This window comes from Lemur catta, chromosome 8 (genome assembly GCF_020740605.2).
Source record: "Lemur catta isolate mLemCat1 chromosome 8, mLemCat1.pri, whole genome shotgun sequence".
In the NCBI taxonomy this organism is placed as follows: domain Eukaryota; kingdom Metazoa; phylum Chordata; class Mammalia; order Primates; family Lemuridae; genus Lemur; species Lemur catta.
The window spans coordinates 26,313,189-26,333,809 of record NC_059135.1 but is presented as its reverse complement, the minus strand read 5'-3'; the positions used below and the strand labels follow the sequence as shown (position 1 = coordinate 26,333,809).

The following is a 20,621-nucleotide window of genomic DNA, read 5'->3' as shown; positions in this document are numbered from 1 at the left end:
AGGACCCCAGGGTTGAGGAACTTAGAGAAACACCTCTCCAGGCTCCGAGAAGCCTGTCCCGAAAGCAGGGAACCTACAGGGGCCAACACGAGCGCCGCGGCGCCGGCAGACGGGGAGTCTCGGACGACCGCAACTTCAGCACCGCGGACAGCACCCGCCCCGCGTCCTCCAGAGACTTAGCACAAATAGCTTAACTTCATCCCTCCAGCAGAAACAACTTTCGGGGACCTCGACATTTTAGTTCAGAAAAGGACAAAACAAATATGAGTTTGTTCGAGTAGAGATAGTGTATAAATAATATGAGAGATAAAGGAAATACTTTTTGAATAATGATGTATCTCAAACGTGCCCCTTCAAAATAGGAATATGTTTTGAGTTCTGAAACTCAAAGACAGTTTCTGAAATAGTTATTTATCCTGCTGCTGTGCAGAAGAGAAAGATTACATCTTATGATGTTAGCATTAAGTGTTTCAATATAGGAGCATTTCCATGAGCTGTACCCTGCTTGCCTTTCTGATACTAACATCTAAGAGGTTTGGAAATAAGATAAAATTGAAAGTGAGCTGTATGTGCCCCTCCTGTTAGAGTTGTTTAAGTGTGATATACACTTTGTATAGTCTGTTAGGAGTCAGATAAGATTTTTTTGCTGGGAAAAAAAGAAAATTTAGGTTATTATTTTAAGGGCATCATTTCTCATTCCACTTGTCTAAAAATGCTAACATAAGAATAATTTCAAGGTGGTATGTGGATGCCTTGATTTTATTGTAAGAGGCATAGAGGGCCAGAAAAGTTGAATAAGAGACAGATAATTTTTTTTTAAATCCTTGAGATTTATAGCAAGAAGAGAGAAATTAGAAAAAAAATTGTCTTTAGGAAAGTTATACCAGAATTGCAGAACATTTTAGATGTTTGTAAAATGTCTATTGATTTTACTCTAATGGGTCGGACATATGCCCCATTGTTCCCCCATATATTCATCCACACTTTTAGCACACTATGTTGTGTTTATTTTTGTTACATTTTATGATTGTGATGTCATTTTTAAAAAATTAAAAGTCATTGTTAATAGAAATACATTCAAAGGTAAAATATATTCAAATTATTAATTGCATAAGAGTCATAGAGTAGGCTGGCTAGCTAGGAGTAATTAAGATGTTATAGAATAATTAAAGCCATGTATCAAAATTTTAAATGTTTACTTAATACACTTTTATATTATATGCTTTTGTATCAGGGAAAAACAGGTTCAAGTATTCATCTTACAAAGGAATACTTCTTAGGAGCAAATATTTCTCAGCCTAACTATCTTGGTTTTACACCCACTGCCTGTCCTGGCAATGAGTCATTTTAGATAGAATGGGTCTTGTGATATGGGAGCTAGGCTAAGACTTTCTCTACCTAGTAAAAATGGTGTGTCTCCTTTGCTGAAAATAAGGTTCTTAAGGGCATACTTATTTTCTCTGTTGAAGGGAGCATAAACAGGGACTGATATGAAATATTTTCATCCTGTACAGTTTCAGAGCCATGGCCAATCCTGGGAACAGAGGAGGGATCCACCGCTCCTTGAGCCTCACCTGTTCCCTGCTCATTGTGGGAATGTGCTGTGTGTCTCCTTTCTTCTGTCATAGCCAGACAGACCTGCTGGCTCTTAACCAAGCTGATCCTCAGTGCTGGGAATCCTCCTCAATGCTTCTCCTGGAAATGTGGAAGCCTCGCATTTCCAACACTGTTTTAGGCTTCTGGGATTTTATGATCTACCTGAAGTCATCTGAGAACTTGAAGCATGGGGCACTGTTTTGGGATCTGTCCCAGCTCTTCTGGGACATCTATGTGGACTGTGTTCTCTCCAGGAACCATGGTTTAGGAAGAAGGCAATTGGCTGCAGAAGAAGAGAAAATCTCAGCAGTACAGCCACGGAACACAGGGAGTAAACAAGGTAGTTATCCCCACCTCCCATGTCTTTTGAAAGGATCAATCAAGTATGAATGTGCTGAATTGTGAAAAAGAGGGAACTGGCTTTTGGGGAATCCAATTGCAAGGGAATTGAGGGAATTCCTCTCAAGAGATGAACCTCAAGAACATACACCAGTGATAGGAAGATAGTAGTTCCTTTGTATTTCATAATAGTTGTTTATATCAACATATTATCCTAATCCTTATACTTTATGTGAACAGCAGCAAGGAAGATTCAGATAGGAAAAGATTCAGTACGGAAAAGCATGCTTCCCAAAATACAATATAAAAGTGTAAGGGGATGCCCCAAGATCAACATTTTTTTTGCTATTGGCCGGAACATTGGCAGTCATAACCTGATGTTTGCTTGCTGTGGGATTGGGAAGACTTGAATATAAGCCTGGGGAACATCTGCAATACACAAACTCTTGTCCCTTTTAAATTGAAACTAACAAACAAACAAACATTGCTTTCATGTAAATGGAGGGACTCTTTGAGAGGTACTTAGTTGATGAAGTAAAGAGTAAAAATAGTCAGCTGGCGTGCAGATTCACTTCTTATTGCTTTTTTAATGATACTCAAATGAGTAATTAACTTCCAGCAAGCTGGGTAATTAATGTTTAGTAAATTGGAACTTGCTACAAATTTAGAGATTTTTATGAAAATAAACACTATACTCAATTATAGTCTTCTTTTGGGACTCAGGAAAAGAATCCCTTATAGAATTAGAATGAAGGTGAGTAAGCCCCTGTGAGTAAGCAGGGAGAAGCCTGAACACTATTCAGATTCCTTTTTCGGTGTCATTTTTTCCTTTTTTGGTGTCATTTCAACCAATGAGTTTCCCAAAACCTTGTAGCAAGGGCTGTTTGAGTGGCACTAAATCTTTAGAATTATTTATACATCAGTGGAAAACTGAGTAATAACTAATTTTTACATTTGTACATTTTATTGTGAGAATTGTTATAAATTCCTATAACCTCTGCATTAAAACAGCAGCTAACAGTAATAGTTATAGTGCTAACCCTTTCCTAAGATATTGTAGAGCTTTTATATATCTAGTTTGCTTTAACCTCAGTAGCTAAAAATTCTCATGATTTACTTGCTGATAATTCACTGCTATTATTTATAGATAAGTTTATTATTTTGGTAAATGTTATTGTAACTTAAACCAATTTCCTTTTTTAGAAAAAATATTCTTTCAGCAGCTTTGCTACTAAAGTAGAAATACAAAAAGAATTTCTTTAAATGTTGGTTACCAATATTTAAAAAATATTTTGAACAGAAGCTTCCTAGGCATCAGCACCAGTAAGGACAATATATTTTCTTCTTCTGTACTGCTAAGAGTAGTCTGTAGAGCCTCTTCCATTCATATCATTTAGCTGTCTTACTCAAATTATTATCAACATTTTTTTCTATCTTTCACTCACTTTGAATAACTCAAAAAAGTCTACAGAACAAATGAAAATAATATTATTTGTATTCAGCTGAACATTAAAATGTTAAATATGTATTAATTATATATATATATTTATGAAATCGTTCTCCAAGACAGCTTCAGCTTTGGAAGCTACTTCCTTCATCTTGCTACAGAGTTACTATTGACTCAGCTGGTCTGCAAACTTTAGGGAGAGTTACTATGCAAGTAGCCAAGTGGCAGGAGTGAGCATTTCACTTTACTGAAGTTATTTTAATGTTTGACACAAACAATTGTTTGCAGATCAGAAAACAAGACTTTCCATCTGGTTTGTATAGTCACAGTCAAAGAGGGCCTTGGGTCAAGGAGATACCACGTCGAGAAGTTAAATAGTTGCAGGAACATTGAGATTTCATTTCAAGAGGCTCAATTAAATCTCTAGTGGCTCAACTGGGCTCTGGATGTACCCACATGAATCCTGCAATAATTTTTGCTTTTGTCCCTAGGAGATAATATGTTGTCAGGTTGGGATGGGAGTGAAGGTGAAGAGGCGTTTGTCCTTCTATAGTTCTCAGTGAAATCACATCATCAGGGCAAAAGCAAAGAAGAACTAAAATAAGTGTCTACCTAATATGCCAAAATGTTCTTGTCATTTTGATGTCCTCAAATCAAATAGTTTACATGAACTTGCAAAATCTTACTTTGAATTATGCTTTGTTAAACACATAAAACTATATAATTTTATATGTTAATATATCATATTGTTAATATTGGTTCAACAAATTTGAAAACACAAGATGTCAAATAGCTATGTCACCTTGAGGGAGTTAATTAACTTATTTAGCCCTCAGTTTCTTTATCTGAAAAAGAAGCCTATAGAAAGAAGTAGATGACCCATAAAGTCTCTTCATTTTCTCTGCTCTAATGTTCTGTGACGCTATAAAAACCACTTATTTAACTATGGGAAGAACCTGGAAGAGCTTCTCCCCAAGGACAGTTGACTGAGCTAGGTGATGACCTGGACACCATGGCCATTTATAACAATTATGAGCAGAAACAGGAAGCTTAGAAATAAGAGGGCTAGAGATGTCATTACGAGAAAAGACTCTAAAGATCATTGTCATTTGGTCTAGAAAGACATGGGCTAATAGCTGAATGGCGAAGTATCCAAAAGAAGGTGTGAAGAGGATGTGCTCAGGATTAACCACCAAATTCTGATGGATTATGTCAAAGAAGAGAGAGAGAGAGAGAAGGGGGGGTATTAATTGATTCAGGGAAAGAGTACAATGATAATTCCAATATAGAAAATAACAGAATTGAAGTTAACTCATGAGTTACTAAAGGCTTCAATGTCAATGAAGAAATTTTGAAGTACATCCTTGTTTGTGTCAAAAATGATGGTCTTTTCCTTTAACAAACCTTGCTCTGCCACCGAGAGACAAAAAAAACCTGCCTTCCTGAGCCTGGCAGTTTGTATGTTCTAGAAAAATTGTGTCTTTTTTTTCCTGTATGATAAGAAAATTTAAATTTAGATTTATAATTTGATAGTATTTGCAATTCTTGTCTCACTACCTGGCAAATGTTCATGGTACTTATTTTTTAAACATTAAACACAAGAGAGAAAACAATGCTTCAGAAACATAAATAATTAGATTCACATATGCTTGTTTTCTATTTTACCCACTCCAAAACATTTCCTAAGCCACATACTCAAAAGTTACCCATCTAGAAATCTATTCTGAGAAACACTCAGAGATGCAGCTGATGATACAGTACCAGGCTATTCATTACCATATTATTTATAGCAACAGAAAATCTGGAAATACTCTAAATGTCCCACAATAGGGTAATGGTTAAATAAATCATGGTATAAAGTATGTATCACAAAACCATGCTTATCTCTGGAAGATTATATTATGAGTGGTTAAAATTTTTTCCTTATAGTTTTATATTAAAATTATATAATGATCATTTTTACTTTTTTAATCAAATATTTTAATTAATGCAATTAATGGATATTAATTGACAAGGAAAATGTATTTGTTATAATTTATTTAATTTAGATTATATAACTAAACTACACAGACACAAAACTTTGCATAAATACAAATTTGCAAATATACCCTCCAATAAATTTATATAGAATTAGAGTGGCAGAAGCATATGTTCTTTCTAAAAATAATTTATTGATATTTAATTAACCTGAAAATAATTTGGTAATCTTATGAAGTTCCTTTTCTCTACTTTCAGGAATACATTTCCAGCTCCTAAGAACCCCTTTCATAAAGAAGAAAGAGTTGATTGAAGATTTGATAAACATGCATGTGCGCAGGAGTGGGTCTAGATTCATTCGAAAAGTGAACCTGGAAACAAAGAGAAAATAATCTAACCTCAGAGCTAACTCATGCCTTGGAATTAAAAAAAAAAGTATATGTACATATATAAAAGTATAATTTTTCTTAACTATTGATCATTCATTTATTTTAAATGGTGGGAATGTCCAGAGATAAACATTAAGCCAAATTCTTTCCATGTGCTTATTTAAAGTTTCATTCTTTTAGGCTGCTGGCATGTTTCTTCAAATGATGACATTCTTGCCAGACCATCTCACCTATCTATAAGAGTTAAATAATTTCCAAAGATGACTTCAGGAGACTCAGATTGTTTGTATTCATTTAATAATCTTTTGGGGGATGCTTGACATTGTTAATGAACTAGAGTGCCATACATTTAACTTGAATACACTGCATGACTTCCAAGCTATTAACCACTGGACTGCTTGTACACACAAGCACATAAAGGACTGTATTAATTAATTAACAGCTACTGATAAATCTGTGATATCTGAATCTTGTTTGAGAGAATATTTTTGAATGCTGAATGAAGCAAAAAAAAAACAAAAAACCCACCAAAAAATAAATAAATAAAACAAAATACTGGCAAATAAAGCATACTTCTAATGGAAACAAAATTAATAAAAGCTCCGGCCCCCAGGTAATGTTATTGAAGTCTCTTTATTTCAATGTTTAATGTTGCTACTAATGATGTCCAACCTGTAATAAAATAGTGGAAGTATAAATAGGTATAAATTATGTTCCAATTAGCATATTTGCTATTTGATTAAATACTCTATAGGTGGTTACACTTTGTGTTAAAAAGCAAAATAAAAGTAAGATGAACATTATAAGAGAAGCATCTTTAAATAATTTTTTCCTGAAAAAGGACCAGGCTTGAACAAAGTTTACAGTAGGAAGTACAATTAGCAAATTTATTTGCGTTCCAGACAATGCTATTTTTATCTCTAAGTATTCCCAACTCTCCAATCATTCTAGTATAAGTAGTGATTGACAGCCAGTTTGAATTTCAGGTATGTTACCAATTTCTTTGGTTTTTCCAGGTCCAGAGGAAGCCTCTGTAAATATTTTCATTGAAGGCTAAGGGCCCTCCTAAGCGAGAAATTCTATCAAAAGGGTTATTATCAAAAACAAAGTTTCATCTGAGGATTAGAAAGGAAGCCTAGGGAAAGCTAGGGAGAAGGCCCAGCCTCAGCTTTTGGTAGGTTAAGAGAATGAGCACACTAAAACGCTGCTGCCCTTTGACTACCTTTTCTACATATAGGCTCCTGATTTTGCTTTCCTGCTACTTCCTCTAATATTTTTCATCACATTCCTTAAAACCATCACATGAATTCATTACCTCTTACAAATGGTTGAAAGATGCCACAGCTGGAGAATGAGCTTGCAGAAGAGCCTGCCCTTTGTTCTTCCCTCACCTTGGTACTCCACAGCAGGGGTTGGCAAAACATTTCTGTAAATGGTCAGGTAGTAAATATTTTAGACTTTGTGGGCCAGTCTCTGTCACAACTAATCAATTCTGCCTTGATATAACAAAAGCAGTTATCATAATACAGAAATGATTGAGCATGGTTATGTTCCAATAAAATATTGTTTATGGACACTGAAATTTGAATCCATACAATTTTCAGGTGTCACAAAATATTATTCTTTTGATTTTTTGAATCATTTAAAAAAATGTAACAGCCACTCTTAGTTCACAGTGTGCTCAAAATAGGCAATGAGCAGAATTTGGCCCATGGGCTGTAGCTTGCTGGTCAAGGCATGCTTACCAAACTTGTAAGGAACAAACTGGGATGAGTTAAGGAGAGTGAATACATTAAATGACAAAACCAAAATGAAAACTTTATTATAGGCTGAAAAGCTAATTAAAAAATATTAGGATATATTCAAATAAAGAAATATTTTAGTAAAAAAAAAAATATATTAGGATGAAGCCAAGCACAGTGGTTTCCTCCTGCAATCCTAGCACTTTGGGAGGCAGAGGTGGGAGGATCACTTGAGGCCAGGAGTTCAAGATCAGCTTGAGCAACCGAGAAACCCTGTCTCTACAGAAAAATAGAAGAATTAGCTGGGTGTGGTGGTACACACCAGTAATCCCAGCTACATGGGAGGCTGAGGCAGGAGGATCACTTGAGCCCAGGAGTCTGAGGTTGAAGTGAGCTATGATGATGCCACTGTACTCCAGCCAGGGCAACAGAGTGAGACCTTGTCTCAAAAAGAAAAAAATTAGGATGAGGTTGAACAGGGAGATTAAACTAACACTAATTCTATCCAATGGGACATTATTTCATTCTGTAAACAGTACTAGGACTTATAGATTATAAAAATTAAAATTCACAGCCTTTCTAAATGTAACTGCAGATCAAAGGAATAAGCAAAAACCTTGAAATCACAACAATATTTACTGAGAGAAAGTACAGAGTAATGGTTATAGTACAGGCTCAGGAGCTGGGTTCAAATCCCAACTTCATCAAGTAGTGGCCAAGTGACTTTGGACAAGTTATTAAACCTCTTTATGTTTCAGTTTTCTCCTAAAATGAGACACTGACTTCCTTGGTTTGTTGTGAGGAATGACTTAATATCTATTAATATAGAGTGCTTAGAAACTAAATGTTCTAGCAGTTAAAAAATGTTAGCTATTACTTTGGACATTAAGTAAAACATCTATAACCTAATCCAACATGCAGAGAAAGGAAGCACACAAGTGCTTTGGTGAAACTCATTGGATGTGGGGTTTTAGAGACAAAAGTTCACATTAAGTTTTTTTTTTTTATTTTGAGATACTTGTTGATTCATTTAAAGTTGTAAGAAATAATACAGAGATATCAATATACTTTTCATCCAGTTTCCCCCAATGGGAACATCTAGCATCACTATAGTATAAGTATCACAATCAGGAAACTGACATTGGTATAATTCAGATTTTATTCAGATTTCATCAGTTTTACAGACACTCAATTGTGTGTGTGTGTGTGTGTGTGTTTAGTTCTTTGCCAAGCCTGTTCTCCAGCAGGAGCATCCAGATAGAAAATTAGGTCATCAATGCAGTAATTTAAATGAAACTTGAAGAAGACAGTTGTATGCATTTCTGCCAGTCACACACTTGAATGTCACTACCAAGGGATTCACAGGAAGAATCGCCCTGAGATGAAAACTCGGCACAGCGGGATCTGATTCTGTCACTTCTTTCCCTCTCCCTCCACTACCCATGCCCGACCCTCCTCCTCAAGGCTTTCCTCTGAACTGAAGAACTAAGATACGTGACTAGGGAGATTAAAAAATAAAACTTCTCTTCTTCATAGTTTACAACTGTTGACAGCAAAGTAGAAGACTTAATTCTTTTGATACAGATATGAAGATGCATTTTGCCGTCACATCAGTGGGTCTTTGAGCCTGGACCCCTTTTCACTTCCAGCTGGGCAAGGTGATTTGATCCACAAGGGCAGAGAAGGCCCTGCACACCCGCTCAGCTCCGCTGTAGAGGTCGATGTTTACAGATGGCTGTGGACCTGAAATCAACAAACAGGAGAGTCTTTCAGAGAAGCGCACCTGTAGGCACTCAAGCTGATCTTGGTAAAGCTCTCACACAGAGAAGAAACAGGATCCATTTTTCCTCACTTCTTGAGGACAATGTTCTTCCCCTCAGGTATGTAGCAAATAAGATGGCTATTATTTACCATGATCAATAGTACTAATTCAGCCAGGTGTGGGTTCTTAAGAAGCATTTTCCCATGGCTCCTAGCACAAATCTGAGTAGCCAAAAAGCCCATTACTGAGTTCTCAAACTCTGGTGTATATCAAAATCACCTGGAGAGTGTTAAAAACAGATTGCTGGGCCCCACCCTCACAGTTCTGATTCGGTCCAGCTGGGATGGGGCCTGAGCATTTGTATTTTTAATAAGTTCCCAGGTGATAATGATGTGACTGGTCTGGAGACCACACTTTGGAGCTCTGTCTTATTTCTTTGTTTGGGCAATGTTTCTCTGTTACTTCTTCTTTCCTTACTCTGTGTATTGGTATCTGTGCAGTAGAAAAAATAACCATCTCTCTTAGTCTTCACAGACTTGCCTCGTACAGAAGACCCTAAGCAATCAGTGTGGTCAGGTTCTGTGGGCTTCTCAAACCTTCATGCTAGTCCCAGCTGCCATCTTTTTCTTAGCAGCCTTCAGGCATCTACAGTATGATTGGTCTTGTCAGTACTTTGAGACAGTTGAGACAGAAGATAGGCCCTTGGAAAGTCCCAGAAGAGCTAGAATGTTGGATGCATGGTCCAACTGTTTCCCTCCCAAGTAAGAAGCTGGGATCTGGGTTTTATTCATCTTCTTGCTTTGTGCTGAGCCTGTTGGAAAAGCTATGGCAAGTGTATTCATGCTAGTCCAAACCGCCATCTTTGTTCTCAAACGATGCTCTCCTAACCCCATCACTCTACTCCCCTGTCTTCCTGTCTCTTCACTGAAACCTACCGTGGCGAATGAATGGCAAAAAGGGATGGGAGAGAAGCTTTAAAAATAATTTAGTAGATGTATGTAAGAAATTTTACTCTCAAATGGAAAGAAAATAATAATACAGTAAAACTAGAGGATTTTGTCCTTTTTTTGAAACCACAGGAGCAAAGAACATTAGACAATTTTTCAAATCTAATTCTTTTCCTGAAAGTTTTAATCAAATTGTCCACTACTGATTTTCAGTCCAACTTTTAGAATTTAAAGATATTTGAGGACCTTCTTCCAACACAACTTTCTCTTTTCCATTAAGCTCTCATAGTCTCTTGAAATCCCATTATCTTAGATCTTGATACTGAATGACTCTATTCAGCTAATGTCAACAACTGCTCCAAACTGATCATTAGGTTTGCTGTTTTAGTCTTATTAAGCCTTTAAGTAATCTATAGTTTATCTTAATTTTGAAATGTGTTGGCTCCTTAGCAAAGCTGAAATCCAAAAGGGTAGTCAACTAGTAGGATAATTAGCACACTGGATGACTATATTGACACTCTGTCTGAGTAAATCTTAGTATGTTGCAAACAGTAGATCTTTCTAATTTTCTCAATTCTCAATAAAAAAAAAAACTAGAACAGTAAAGTGATCAGAAATTTTTTGCTGTTATCTGATGCATCCACGATAGAGATAGAGGTAAACAAAAGTAATCAATACTTAATTTAGCCTGTTTCACTTTCCACATCTTCATCCATGTAGTTATCACACTTCTGGCTCTGATTAAGTTTGGTGTAATTTTGGTAAGCATGTATAGATAATGTATAAATTATGGAGTGTGTTTTTATAATCCATACTGCCAATGGCTAAGTGAAGTTTGAAAATAGGGTCATATTAAATACCAGATTGAATAAGGACACAAATTTAATTACAAATATTTGAGTGTGGAGTGATATGTAATGCAAAACAGTAGTGATGAAGATTAAAGGCCTCAAAGAAATAAGAGTAATACAAAAGAAATAAGATTGTAAATTTAAATCTCAACAATTAGTATTTGTTGAATCACCATAAAGTATAGAAACTACAATAACAAAAAGAAAGGATGTATGCCTTCCTACTAATACAATAAGCATGTTTGTATAATAGTACATACTTCCTGCAGAAGCTTCTCAGTGGTTCTATTGAGATTGTAAGTGAAAACAGAAGTAAATTTTTTGAGACATATATTTTTATGTTTTTGACAAGATTTGATAATGCTAATATTTATACACTATTGCATCATCTGAATTTAGAAGCACACTTTATCCTTTTATGATTTTCCTTTTAATGATATAATGCATATGCATACTTATACATATATATGCATAGGTGACTTGAAAAGTCACCTAAAATATGCATAAATCTTTTAGCTTTAGGAATTAAACTGCACAAATGTTGGGAGATTGCCTTCCAACTATGTGTAGTAGACCTTCTATTAGGAATCTAAAATGTGCAATATAGTGTGAGGCAAACGCGATAACCACTACACTATGGAAACCACCAAAACATGCAATATAGTGACTACATTTATGAAGGCTGACCCAACACAACATTTTAGAAATCAGCAACTTTTGTCAGCTCATTTGGAGAAACAAAAACAAACAAAGACTAAGATGTCAAAGACTAAAAAACTTTTCTATAAAGTCCAATTTTTATGTGAAATTTTCCTAAAAAGGTCAAGTGGATATTGACTTTGCTTTGAATACTCATGATGACCCCAAGGATGTTTAGATGGGAATACAGTGGGTAGAATTTTATGTCAGCTTAAGAATCAGGCACAAGGAGTTCCCATCCTGTCTTTGTCTCAGGCAATCTGAGCATACTTTTGGCATATTTCTGAATTTGTTTTTTCTAAAGCAAAAATTGTAACTTCAACTCCATTTACTGTAGAGCTTTTTAGAATCACCAAATAATTAGTTCACTGACTTGGCTCTACGAAGTTCTGTATGAAACTGACGTTATTATGTGCTCAGTTTATAGCTCTCCAATGGTCATTGGCCGAATTGTGTTTACCCTTCCGCAAATTCATACTTTGAAGCCCTAACCCCCAGTACCTTAGAATGTGACTATATTTGGAGGTAGAGTCTTTAAAGAGATTAATTAAGTTAAAATGAGGTCATTAGGGTGGGTCCTAATCCATATGACTGGTGTCCTTACAGGAAGAGAAAATTTGGACATAGACGTACACAGAAGGAAGACCATATGAAGACATAGGGGGAAGATGGTCTTCAATAAGCCCCAGGAGAGAGACCTCAGAAGAAGCCAGTGCTGCAGACACCTTGATCTTGGACGTCTGGCCTCCATGTTTGTGAGAAAATACTTTTTTGTTTGCTTGTTTAAACCGCTCAGTCTGTGGTACTTTTTTGTAGCAACACCAGCAAACTAATACACCAAGTCAGAAATATTTTGAGAAGGCTGCCTCTGATACAGAAACACAGAAGAATGTTATCCTTCATTTTATCACAACTCTCTAGACGATCACTCCAACATAAAAAATCTTGGGTTTTCTTAAAAAGAAATTTGCACATACAGTGACCCTTGAACAATGCTGGCTTGAACTGTGCGGGTCCACTTACACATACATGGATTTTCTTCTGCCTCTGTCACTCCGGTGACAGTAAGACCCAGTCTCCTCCTTCTCTCCTCAGCCTACTGAGAGTGAGGACAACAAGGATGAAGATGTGTATGATGATCCACTTCCACTTAATGGATAGTAAATATATTTTCTCTTCATGATTTTCTTTTCTTTTTTTTTTTTTTTGAGACAGAGTCTCACTCTGTCACCCTGGCTAGAGTGCCATGGCATCAGCCTAGCTCACAGCAACCTCAAACTCCTGGGCTTAAGCGATCCTCCTGCCTCAGCCTCCTGAGTAGCTGGGACTACAGGCACGTGCCACCATGCCTGGCTAATTTTTTCTATATATTTTTAGTTGTCCAGATCATTTCTTTCTATTTTTAGTAGAGATGGGGTCTCGCTCTTGCTCAGGCTGGTCTCGAACTCCTGACCTCGAGTGATCCTCCCACCTCGGCCTCCCAGAGTGCTAGGATTACAGGTGTGAGACACCATGCCCGGCCCTTACAATTTTCTTAATAACAGTTTCTTTTCTCTGGCTTACTTTATTGTAAGAATACAGTACATAATACATATGACATACAGAATATGTGTTAATCGACTGCTTGTTATCAGTAAGACTTCTGGCCAACACTAGGCTATTAATAGTTAATGTTTTTGGGGAGTAAAGGTTATACACAAATTTTCATCTGTGAAGGAGGTCAGTGCCCCTAAACCCTGTGTTGTGTAAGGGTTACTTATGCAGTTCCAAACTTATGATGGTTCAGCTGAAAATTTTTTAATTTTACGATGGTGCAAAAGTGATATGAATTTAGTAGAAACCTTACTTCGAATTTTGATCTTCTACTGGGCTAGCGATATGAGGTACAATAGTCTTTTCTGATGCTGGGTGGTGGCAGTGAGCCAGAGCTCCCAGTCAGCCACATGGTCATGAGGGTAAACAATGATACTGTACTCTACAGTGCACTGCATTCAATAAATCGCATGAGATGGTCAACGCTTTATTATAAAATAGGCTTTGTGTTAGATGATTTTGTCCACCTGTAGGCTAAGATGAGTGTTCTGAGCACATTTAAGGTAGATAGACTAGGCTAAGCTATGATGTTAGGTAGGTTAGGTGTATTAAATGCATTTTTGACTTAAGGGTATTTTCAATTTACTATGGGTTTATCAAGACAAAACCCCACTGTAAGTCGAGGAGCATCTGTATACGTATATATATAAAGATAATAAAATACTCTAACTAGAAATAAGACATTGTCACTCTAAAACACAAGAAACAGCTATAATAAAGAAGGATATTTTTTTCTTTAATAATTTTCCTTCTTTTTATTTCAAATACACTGCCCACAATATCCTCTCTCAGAAAATGAGAGTGCTCTACTTCTCTTTCTATATATTTATATATTAATATGTATACAGATATTCTTATATTAAATTTTTAATTTCTAGGTGAAATAATTACAACCTTTTTTTTCACCAAACAATATATCTTGGGAAACTTTCTATGGAATACATGCTTATTTTAAAAGACTGCCTACCCAAATTGCCATATGGATAAACTTTAATTTCTATATTTTATAATTTCACTTACTGATGGAGTAATTAATTACAATGTTTTGCTATTATAAACAAAACTATAATGCATATATATAGAGAGATAAATATAAGGGTACAAAATTATAAAGTATTAATGAATAGTTATTTCTCTGGTTTGCTACCAAAGGATATATTCATGTTAATTTTTATTAATATTGCCAAATTGCCTTCTAAAAGATGTTGAACATTTACACTCAAATAAACAGTGCATTAAAGTATCTACTTCCAAAAAAAAAAAAAGAAAAGTAATATCAAAAGTTAAAAAATCAAAACAAACAAACAAACAATGTTTCAACTTTACTGGTAACCAGAAAAAGAAAAACCAATATTAATATCACTTTTGTCTTATATATTGGCAAAAGTAACAAAGGTTGAAAAATAATAGCAAAAGTTAAAAACACAAAGAAGGATATTTTTTAAAAAGCCTTCGGAATTTAGCAATGAGTCATAGTGTATGCAGAAGATGATAATGATGCTACTACTTAGAATATAGAAAACATAATCAATTATCTTCTAGAAAGAAAGCAGCACTATTATTCCCATTTTTAAATGGTGACATCAGGCTGCCCAGTTATATATGATTTAGGGCTACTGATAACAATAATTGCAATAACAAAATAATAGGATTTATTAAAAGCTTACTATGTGACAGGTGCTGTACTAAGTCCCAAATGGTTCATTACCTTTAATGCTCACAATAACCCTATGAATTAGGCATAGGTAACACTAGAAATCAAGTTCAGAGATGCTACCAATATCCAAAAGATTCAGAACTTTGTTACATACTAGATGAATTGTAGCTGTTGGGCTAATGTTATAACATCAAGTTTTTAAAAAGGCAGCCTGAATCCCTGGCCACCACTATGTCGCTATTGATTGTGAAACTCTTACCTGATGGCATTTCTAGATTGAAGGCATCCATAAGTTTTGACAATAGTTCTTGCAGTTCCTCTTCTTCCAGCTCATCCTTTCTCTCGTTGATGTTACTTGTGTCTTTCCTTTCTGAAGGTGCCATAGCAGGACTGCTCACTTCAGCAGGAGCCATTTGGGGGGTGTCCTGCAGCAGTCCCTCCTGATAAATGGATAGGGAGCTAAGGATTTCCTTCGGCATCTTTTGTGCTTGGCTTTGTGCCCTGGTGCTTTGCAAAATGGTCTCTGGTGATTCTGAATTTGGTAGAGCATGCTCTGCATTTGCTTGACTTCTGTCAACCTTGGCGGGGTTAGGAAGAGGTTCCCACTCTGAACTGTCCCCAGTGGAGTCGTTGATCTGGAAAGAATCTCCTCCCTTCCAAAACCTTTCAGCTGAAAAATGGTCAACCTTGGACACCATATTTTGACAGGTAGAAGATGAAGGATGGAGTGGCTGCAATATTGCCTGGATAAAGAAAACTTTATTAAGAAATGAACATTTATCTTACTTTTTCCATAAATGGATTAAATTTCATTATTCCAATAGAACATTCTAAAGCAAGACTTTTTTCTCCTCTCTAAATATATTATTATAATTAATTTTATTTTATGCTGCTAATTCCATATCAACTTAAAACTCTCTACAAGAGATGGAACAGCCAGATTCCAAAATGTGGCAAAGAATAATCACAAGAAATTTGGGGAAATTCTAGGTTCTCAAAAGTCCAGGTTCTAAAAATATCATAAGGGATGGGCACATTGGCTCAAGCTTGTAATCCTAGCACTCTGGGAGGCTGAGGCAGGTGGATGATTTGAGCTCAGGAGTTCGAGACCAGCCTCAGCAAGAGCCAGACCCCGTCTCTACTAAAAATAGAAAGAAATGATCTGGCCAACTAAAAATATATATAGAAAAAATTAGATGAGCATGGTGACACATGCCTGTAGTCCCAGCTACTTGGGAGGCTGAGGCAGTAGGATCAGCTTAAGCCCAGGAGTTTGAGGTTGCTGTGAGCTAGGCTAACGCCACGGCACTCACTCTAGCCTGGGCAACAGAGTAAGACTCTGTCTCAAAAAATAAAAAATAAAAATATCATAAGGAATTTCTGAAAACATAATCATATATTGAATTGCTAGATAAAATTATTACAATAAAACATGTTCATAATGATATGTCTAGTAAGTGTGTTATGAGGGGCTTCACAATAAGCCATAGGTATGAAATCTGGGGATGTGCTCTACATAAAGCATAGTTCTCAAAGTGTGGCCCAAAGACCCTAGGAGATTCCTGAGAACCTTTCAGGGGTCTGTGAAGTCTAAATTACTTTCATAATGATACTTAGGTGTTATGTGACTGTTCATTGTGTTGACAGGTGCACTCATGGTACAAAATCAACAGTAAGTGAAGCCGTTGGTGCTTTAGCACAAAGCAAGGCAATGTCACCAAACAGTGCTAATAATCAGGGTGTTTTTCACCACCGTTTGCCAGCAATTAAAACAAAAATGCCAGTGCTACTTATGAATATCTTTGATGGAGTAGTAATAGTTCTTCATTTAAAAAATAGTAACACATCATTTTAATATTGAGTGTGATGAAGTGGGAAGTGTGCATAAAATACTTCTGATGCATGCTGAAATACAAAAGTTGGTTCTTGTGCCAAAGAAACACTGACTGTCATACTACGGTTACTCAGACGTGGTTATTTGGCAAACATTTTCTCAAAAATGAACTAAGTCAGCATGTCACTGTAAGGAAAGCAATGAATAGTATTTGTTGTCAATTGTAACAGTTAAGTTTTCTAGCAAAAATTAGAATTTTGGAAAACTTGTGTCAACCACCGTGAGCTTGATAGTTTTCTAATTCTTTTTTTTTTTTGAGACAGAGTCTCGCTCTGTTGCCCTGGCTAGAGTGAGTGCTGTGGCGTCAGCCTAGCTCACAGCAACCTCAAATTCCTGGGCTTAAGCGATCCTACTGCCTCAGCCTCCCGAGTAGCTGGGACTACAGGCATGTGCCACCATGCCCAGCCAATTTTTTCTATATATATTTTTAGTTGTCCAGATAATTTTTAATTCTATTTTTAGTAGAGATGGGGTCTCGCTCAGGCTGGTCTTGAACTCCTGACCTCGAGTGATCCACCCGCCTCGGCCTCCCAGAGGGCTAGGATTACAGGTATGAACCACCGCGCCTGGCCAGTTTTCTAATTCTTAAACAACTTTCTGATGAGATTAGTGGTGACATTAATGAGTATGAATTTTTTTGATCTTGTATAATGAAATGGGCAGAGCATCAGGACATTCAGCATAGCTCAGTGAGCCACCATTTTCCATATGATCAATGTAACATGTTACAAAATCATGCATGAGTAGACAGTATACTGAAACACTGGATTTTAATGAGACAGTGTGAAATAGATATGGTTTCAGGTTCCATATTGCACTATCATATATCATGTGTTGGTGTAGCATCAAAGAAAAGTATCCCCAATTATCTGAAAGGCTATTAAAATACTCCTCTCTTTCTCAACTGCAAATCTGTGTGAGGCCTGATTTCTTCATATGCTTCAACCAAAACATCTTGCAGCAGGTTGACTGCTGAAGCAGTTATGAAAATTCAGCTGTCTTTTATTACTCCAGACATTAAAGAGATTTGTAAAAAATGTGAAACAATGCCACTCTTCTGTGTGTTTTTAAAAAACATACTTATTGTTGAAAAGTGTTACATATATACTGGGTTTATTGTTTTTCTGTTTTAGTTAAAAAATACATTTTAAACAACTTTTCAGTTTTAATTTTTATATGATAAGTAGCAATAGACATAACTCACAGAAACAAAAGTTCCTTGGTGTCCTGAAAAATTTCTAAGAATGTACAAGAGCTCCTGAGACCAAAAGGTTTACAAAAAAAATGCTCTAGAGAATCACTTTGCCCCAGGTCTGTGGTGTCTAAATGGTACAGATCCTATTGTCTTTCAGTGACACTAGCTTCCTGAAGGGGAAATATATAGTCTGGAGGATGGAGGAGGTCAGGGAAGAAGAGGGCAAGGGAAGAAGCTGGTCAAAGTGAGCTGTGAGGCTTCAGGCCATGGCTCTCCCTCGGCTGGAGGACTGGAGGTTAGACTTGCAGGTGGTCCACATGGCCAGTGTTTCCCACATTTTATACCTGTAAATCCTGTCCCATCTGTTGTAGCTTAGTACATAGACTATTCTGGTTGGTTGTGAGTTTGTGAATCGTGGTTTCAAATCGGCAACTTCTTTCTTCCTGGGTGATGTATATCACTTGCAACTTGTCTTTGCATTGGTTTAACTGTTTTTTAAGGAGCCTGGAAAGAGAAGAGATTAGAGTGGTTTGGAAGGGCAAGAGGCCAGTATACTAACTAGAGCCCCGGCAAGAGGTACTCCAGTCCTCCCTGTGGGAGCAGACACTGGAGAATCCTGTGCCTCGACTGTTACCTAACACTGATCAATACTGTTGTATTCTGTTTGTCCTTTTGAAACATAACGCAGGTCATGTCACTGGGCTGCTCAGAACCCTCCAGGGGCTCCCATCCGCAATTTAGAATAAACTGAAGTCCTTTCGGAGGTGGAAAAGTCTGGCAAAGATGTCCCAGACCCCCTTTCCCTCTTGGACCCCATCTCCTGCTCTTCCCAACTCCCATGTGGCTCCCCAGCCACTCGGAGCTCCTGGCTCCTCTTGGGACACCACAGGCTTGTTTTCTCCTTGGAATCTTTGCTCTTTGGCGCCCTCTGCTGGAGCCCACAGTCCTCCCCAGGTCATTGCTGGGCTCCTTCCTTGGGCTCCTGCGAGTCTTTGCTCAAGGTCACCTTTCCAGTGAGGGCTTCCCTAACTGCCCTGCTTGAAACTGCAAACCACAACTCGGCCTCACCTCCAGCGCAGCCATCCTTTTCCTTTCTTTTTTTGTCTCTGTGGCTTTTCACCATGTCTAGTTACTACAGAGCTTGAAGAGTCTAACCTTCAAACTTCTGGACATATTCTATGACATACTATGTTTCGCTTATTATTTTACTTATCTATTGCTTACTCTATTACTTAATTGCTTATTGCCTCTTGATTCTGGCAGTTTTTCCCCCCTCATTTTGTTAATTGCCATGTCCCCAGGCTCAGGCCTAAAATAGTCCCTGTCATATAACAAGTACACAATTAAAATTGGCTGAGTAAATTACAGTCTTATCTGATCACTGGCGTATTTGTGGAATCTGTGGAAATTGGCTCTCTCATGTGAAATACAATGTTTCTCAGTGTTAGAACCTTTGGAATTCCTAATCGCCATAGAGCTGGGAGAGGTCTTGGAATTTTGTTTGGGCTCCCATTCAAAGGGGGCGTCTCTGAAAGAGCCCTCAAACTTCTAGACGGTCACACTCAGCTGAAGAGGACACCTGACTCTAAAATCCTTGATCATAATTGGAGTTTCAAGTACATCTTTATGATGAATTTTTCAGAAAGAAGTCGGCCCAGGGGTTTTATACATAGCCAACAGCAAAGAAACATTCCCAGAAGGCCTCTCTAGGCAGTGTTCTCTGTACCTAAAGCGTTGTGCCTGGTACGACCACTAATGGTATCAGTACCTCTCTCTGTGCCATGTCGCCCTCCACCTGTATGTGTCCACTTCCTCCTCTCTGGCCCATCCACCGTGTTGAACAGCCGGACGACATGTATATCCTTTCACAATCCAGGTGAAAGTAGGCAGAGTCCTATCAGAAATCCGGTTCTTTTCTTACTCTTCTTTTTTTTAAAAAAAGAAATTCTTATGAAGTGTTTCTGATAAACACGATTCACCTGGTGCTATATATTCAGCAACTGGAAGCCAAGTACTATTCAGGCAAATGGCCACTATTAACCCATAGTTCAGGTTATCCAAGAAATAATTCCTCTCAAATGACCTGATACCTGCCTTTCTAAACTTTTGTGTCTTTCTGTGTCTTTCTGCTTTCTGGAGCTAAGCAATTTGAACCTCTGAATAGGCCTTCAAATGAAACACAAATACTCCCTGGACAAGATTATCATGCACAGAGTAGTGAAATATTACTTTCCACCGTGTACAGTGATAGATTCTTAACTAGTAATTACTTTTTCTGTTAATATAGTCTAAGAGTATATTGCTTTTTAAATAGTCAGTGACATGATGTTGGATGTTACTGAACTTGCAGTTAACTATTGTATATATCTCAGGGCTTTTTCACACTACTTGTTGTGAACCTGGGTCTACAATTGTAGCACTTTTCTTTAATCTCTTAAAATTTGGTCTTTATTAATGGTCCCCCTGTTCCAGTCCTATTAAATCTTTGTGATTCAAGATTGTCATTCAGCTTGTTACCTGGGCCTTTTGTTAT

General features: G+C 37.0%; 2 protein-coding genes across 2 annotated transcripts in view; one reads left to right on the top strand and one right to left on the bottom strand.

Annotated features, from left to right (window-relative positions):
* The first annotated feature begins 1,524 nt into the window (after nucleotides 1-1,524).
* On the top strand, nucleotides 1,525-5,751 carry FAM237A (family with sequence similarity 237 member A). Its single transcript, XM_045560256.1, has 2 exons — nucleotides 1,525-1,936; nucleotides 5,618-5,751. The coding sequence occupies exons 1-2, from the start codon at nucleotides 1,525-1,527 to the stop codon at nucleotides 5,749-5,751; spliced, it is 546 nt and encodes a 181-aa protein (XP_045416212.1).
* Nucleotides 5,752-8,973: 3,222 nt separating this feature from the next.
* The window catches only part of DYTN (dystrotelin), a 42,209-nt gene continuing 30,561 nt past the window's right edge, over nucleotides 8,974-20,621 (bottom strand). Inside the window, exons 10-12 of the mRNA XM_045560254.1 lie at nucleotides 18,433-18,592; nucleotides 15,259-15,742; nucleotides 8,974-9,233 (exon numbers count right to left, since the gene is read on the bottom strand). Of these exons, the coding sequence (XP_045416210.1) occupies nucleotides 9,130-9,233; nucleotides 15,259-15,742; nucleotides 18,433-18,592 (748 nt within the window). The 3' untranslated portion in view covers nucleotides 8,974-9,129. The remainder of the gene's footprint in view (nucleotides 9,234-15,258; nucleotides 15,743-18,432; nucleotides 18,593-20,621) is intronic.

Bases quoted from the DNA above. Each gene is read 5' to 3' on its own strand.
- FAM237A (XM_045560256.1), top strand. From the start codon at position 1,525: ATGGCCAATCCTGGGAACAGAGGAGGGATCCACCGCTCCTTGAGCCTC. The intron at 1,937-5,617 runs GTAGTTATCCCC...CTCTACTTTCAG, and splicing joins GAACACAGGGAGTAAACAAG to GAATACATTTCCAGCTCCTA.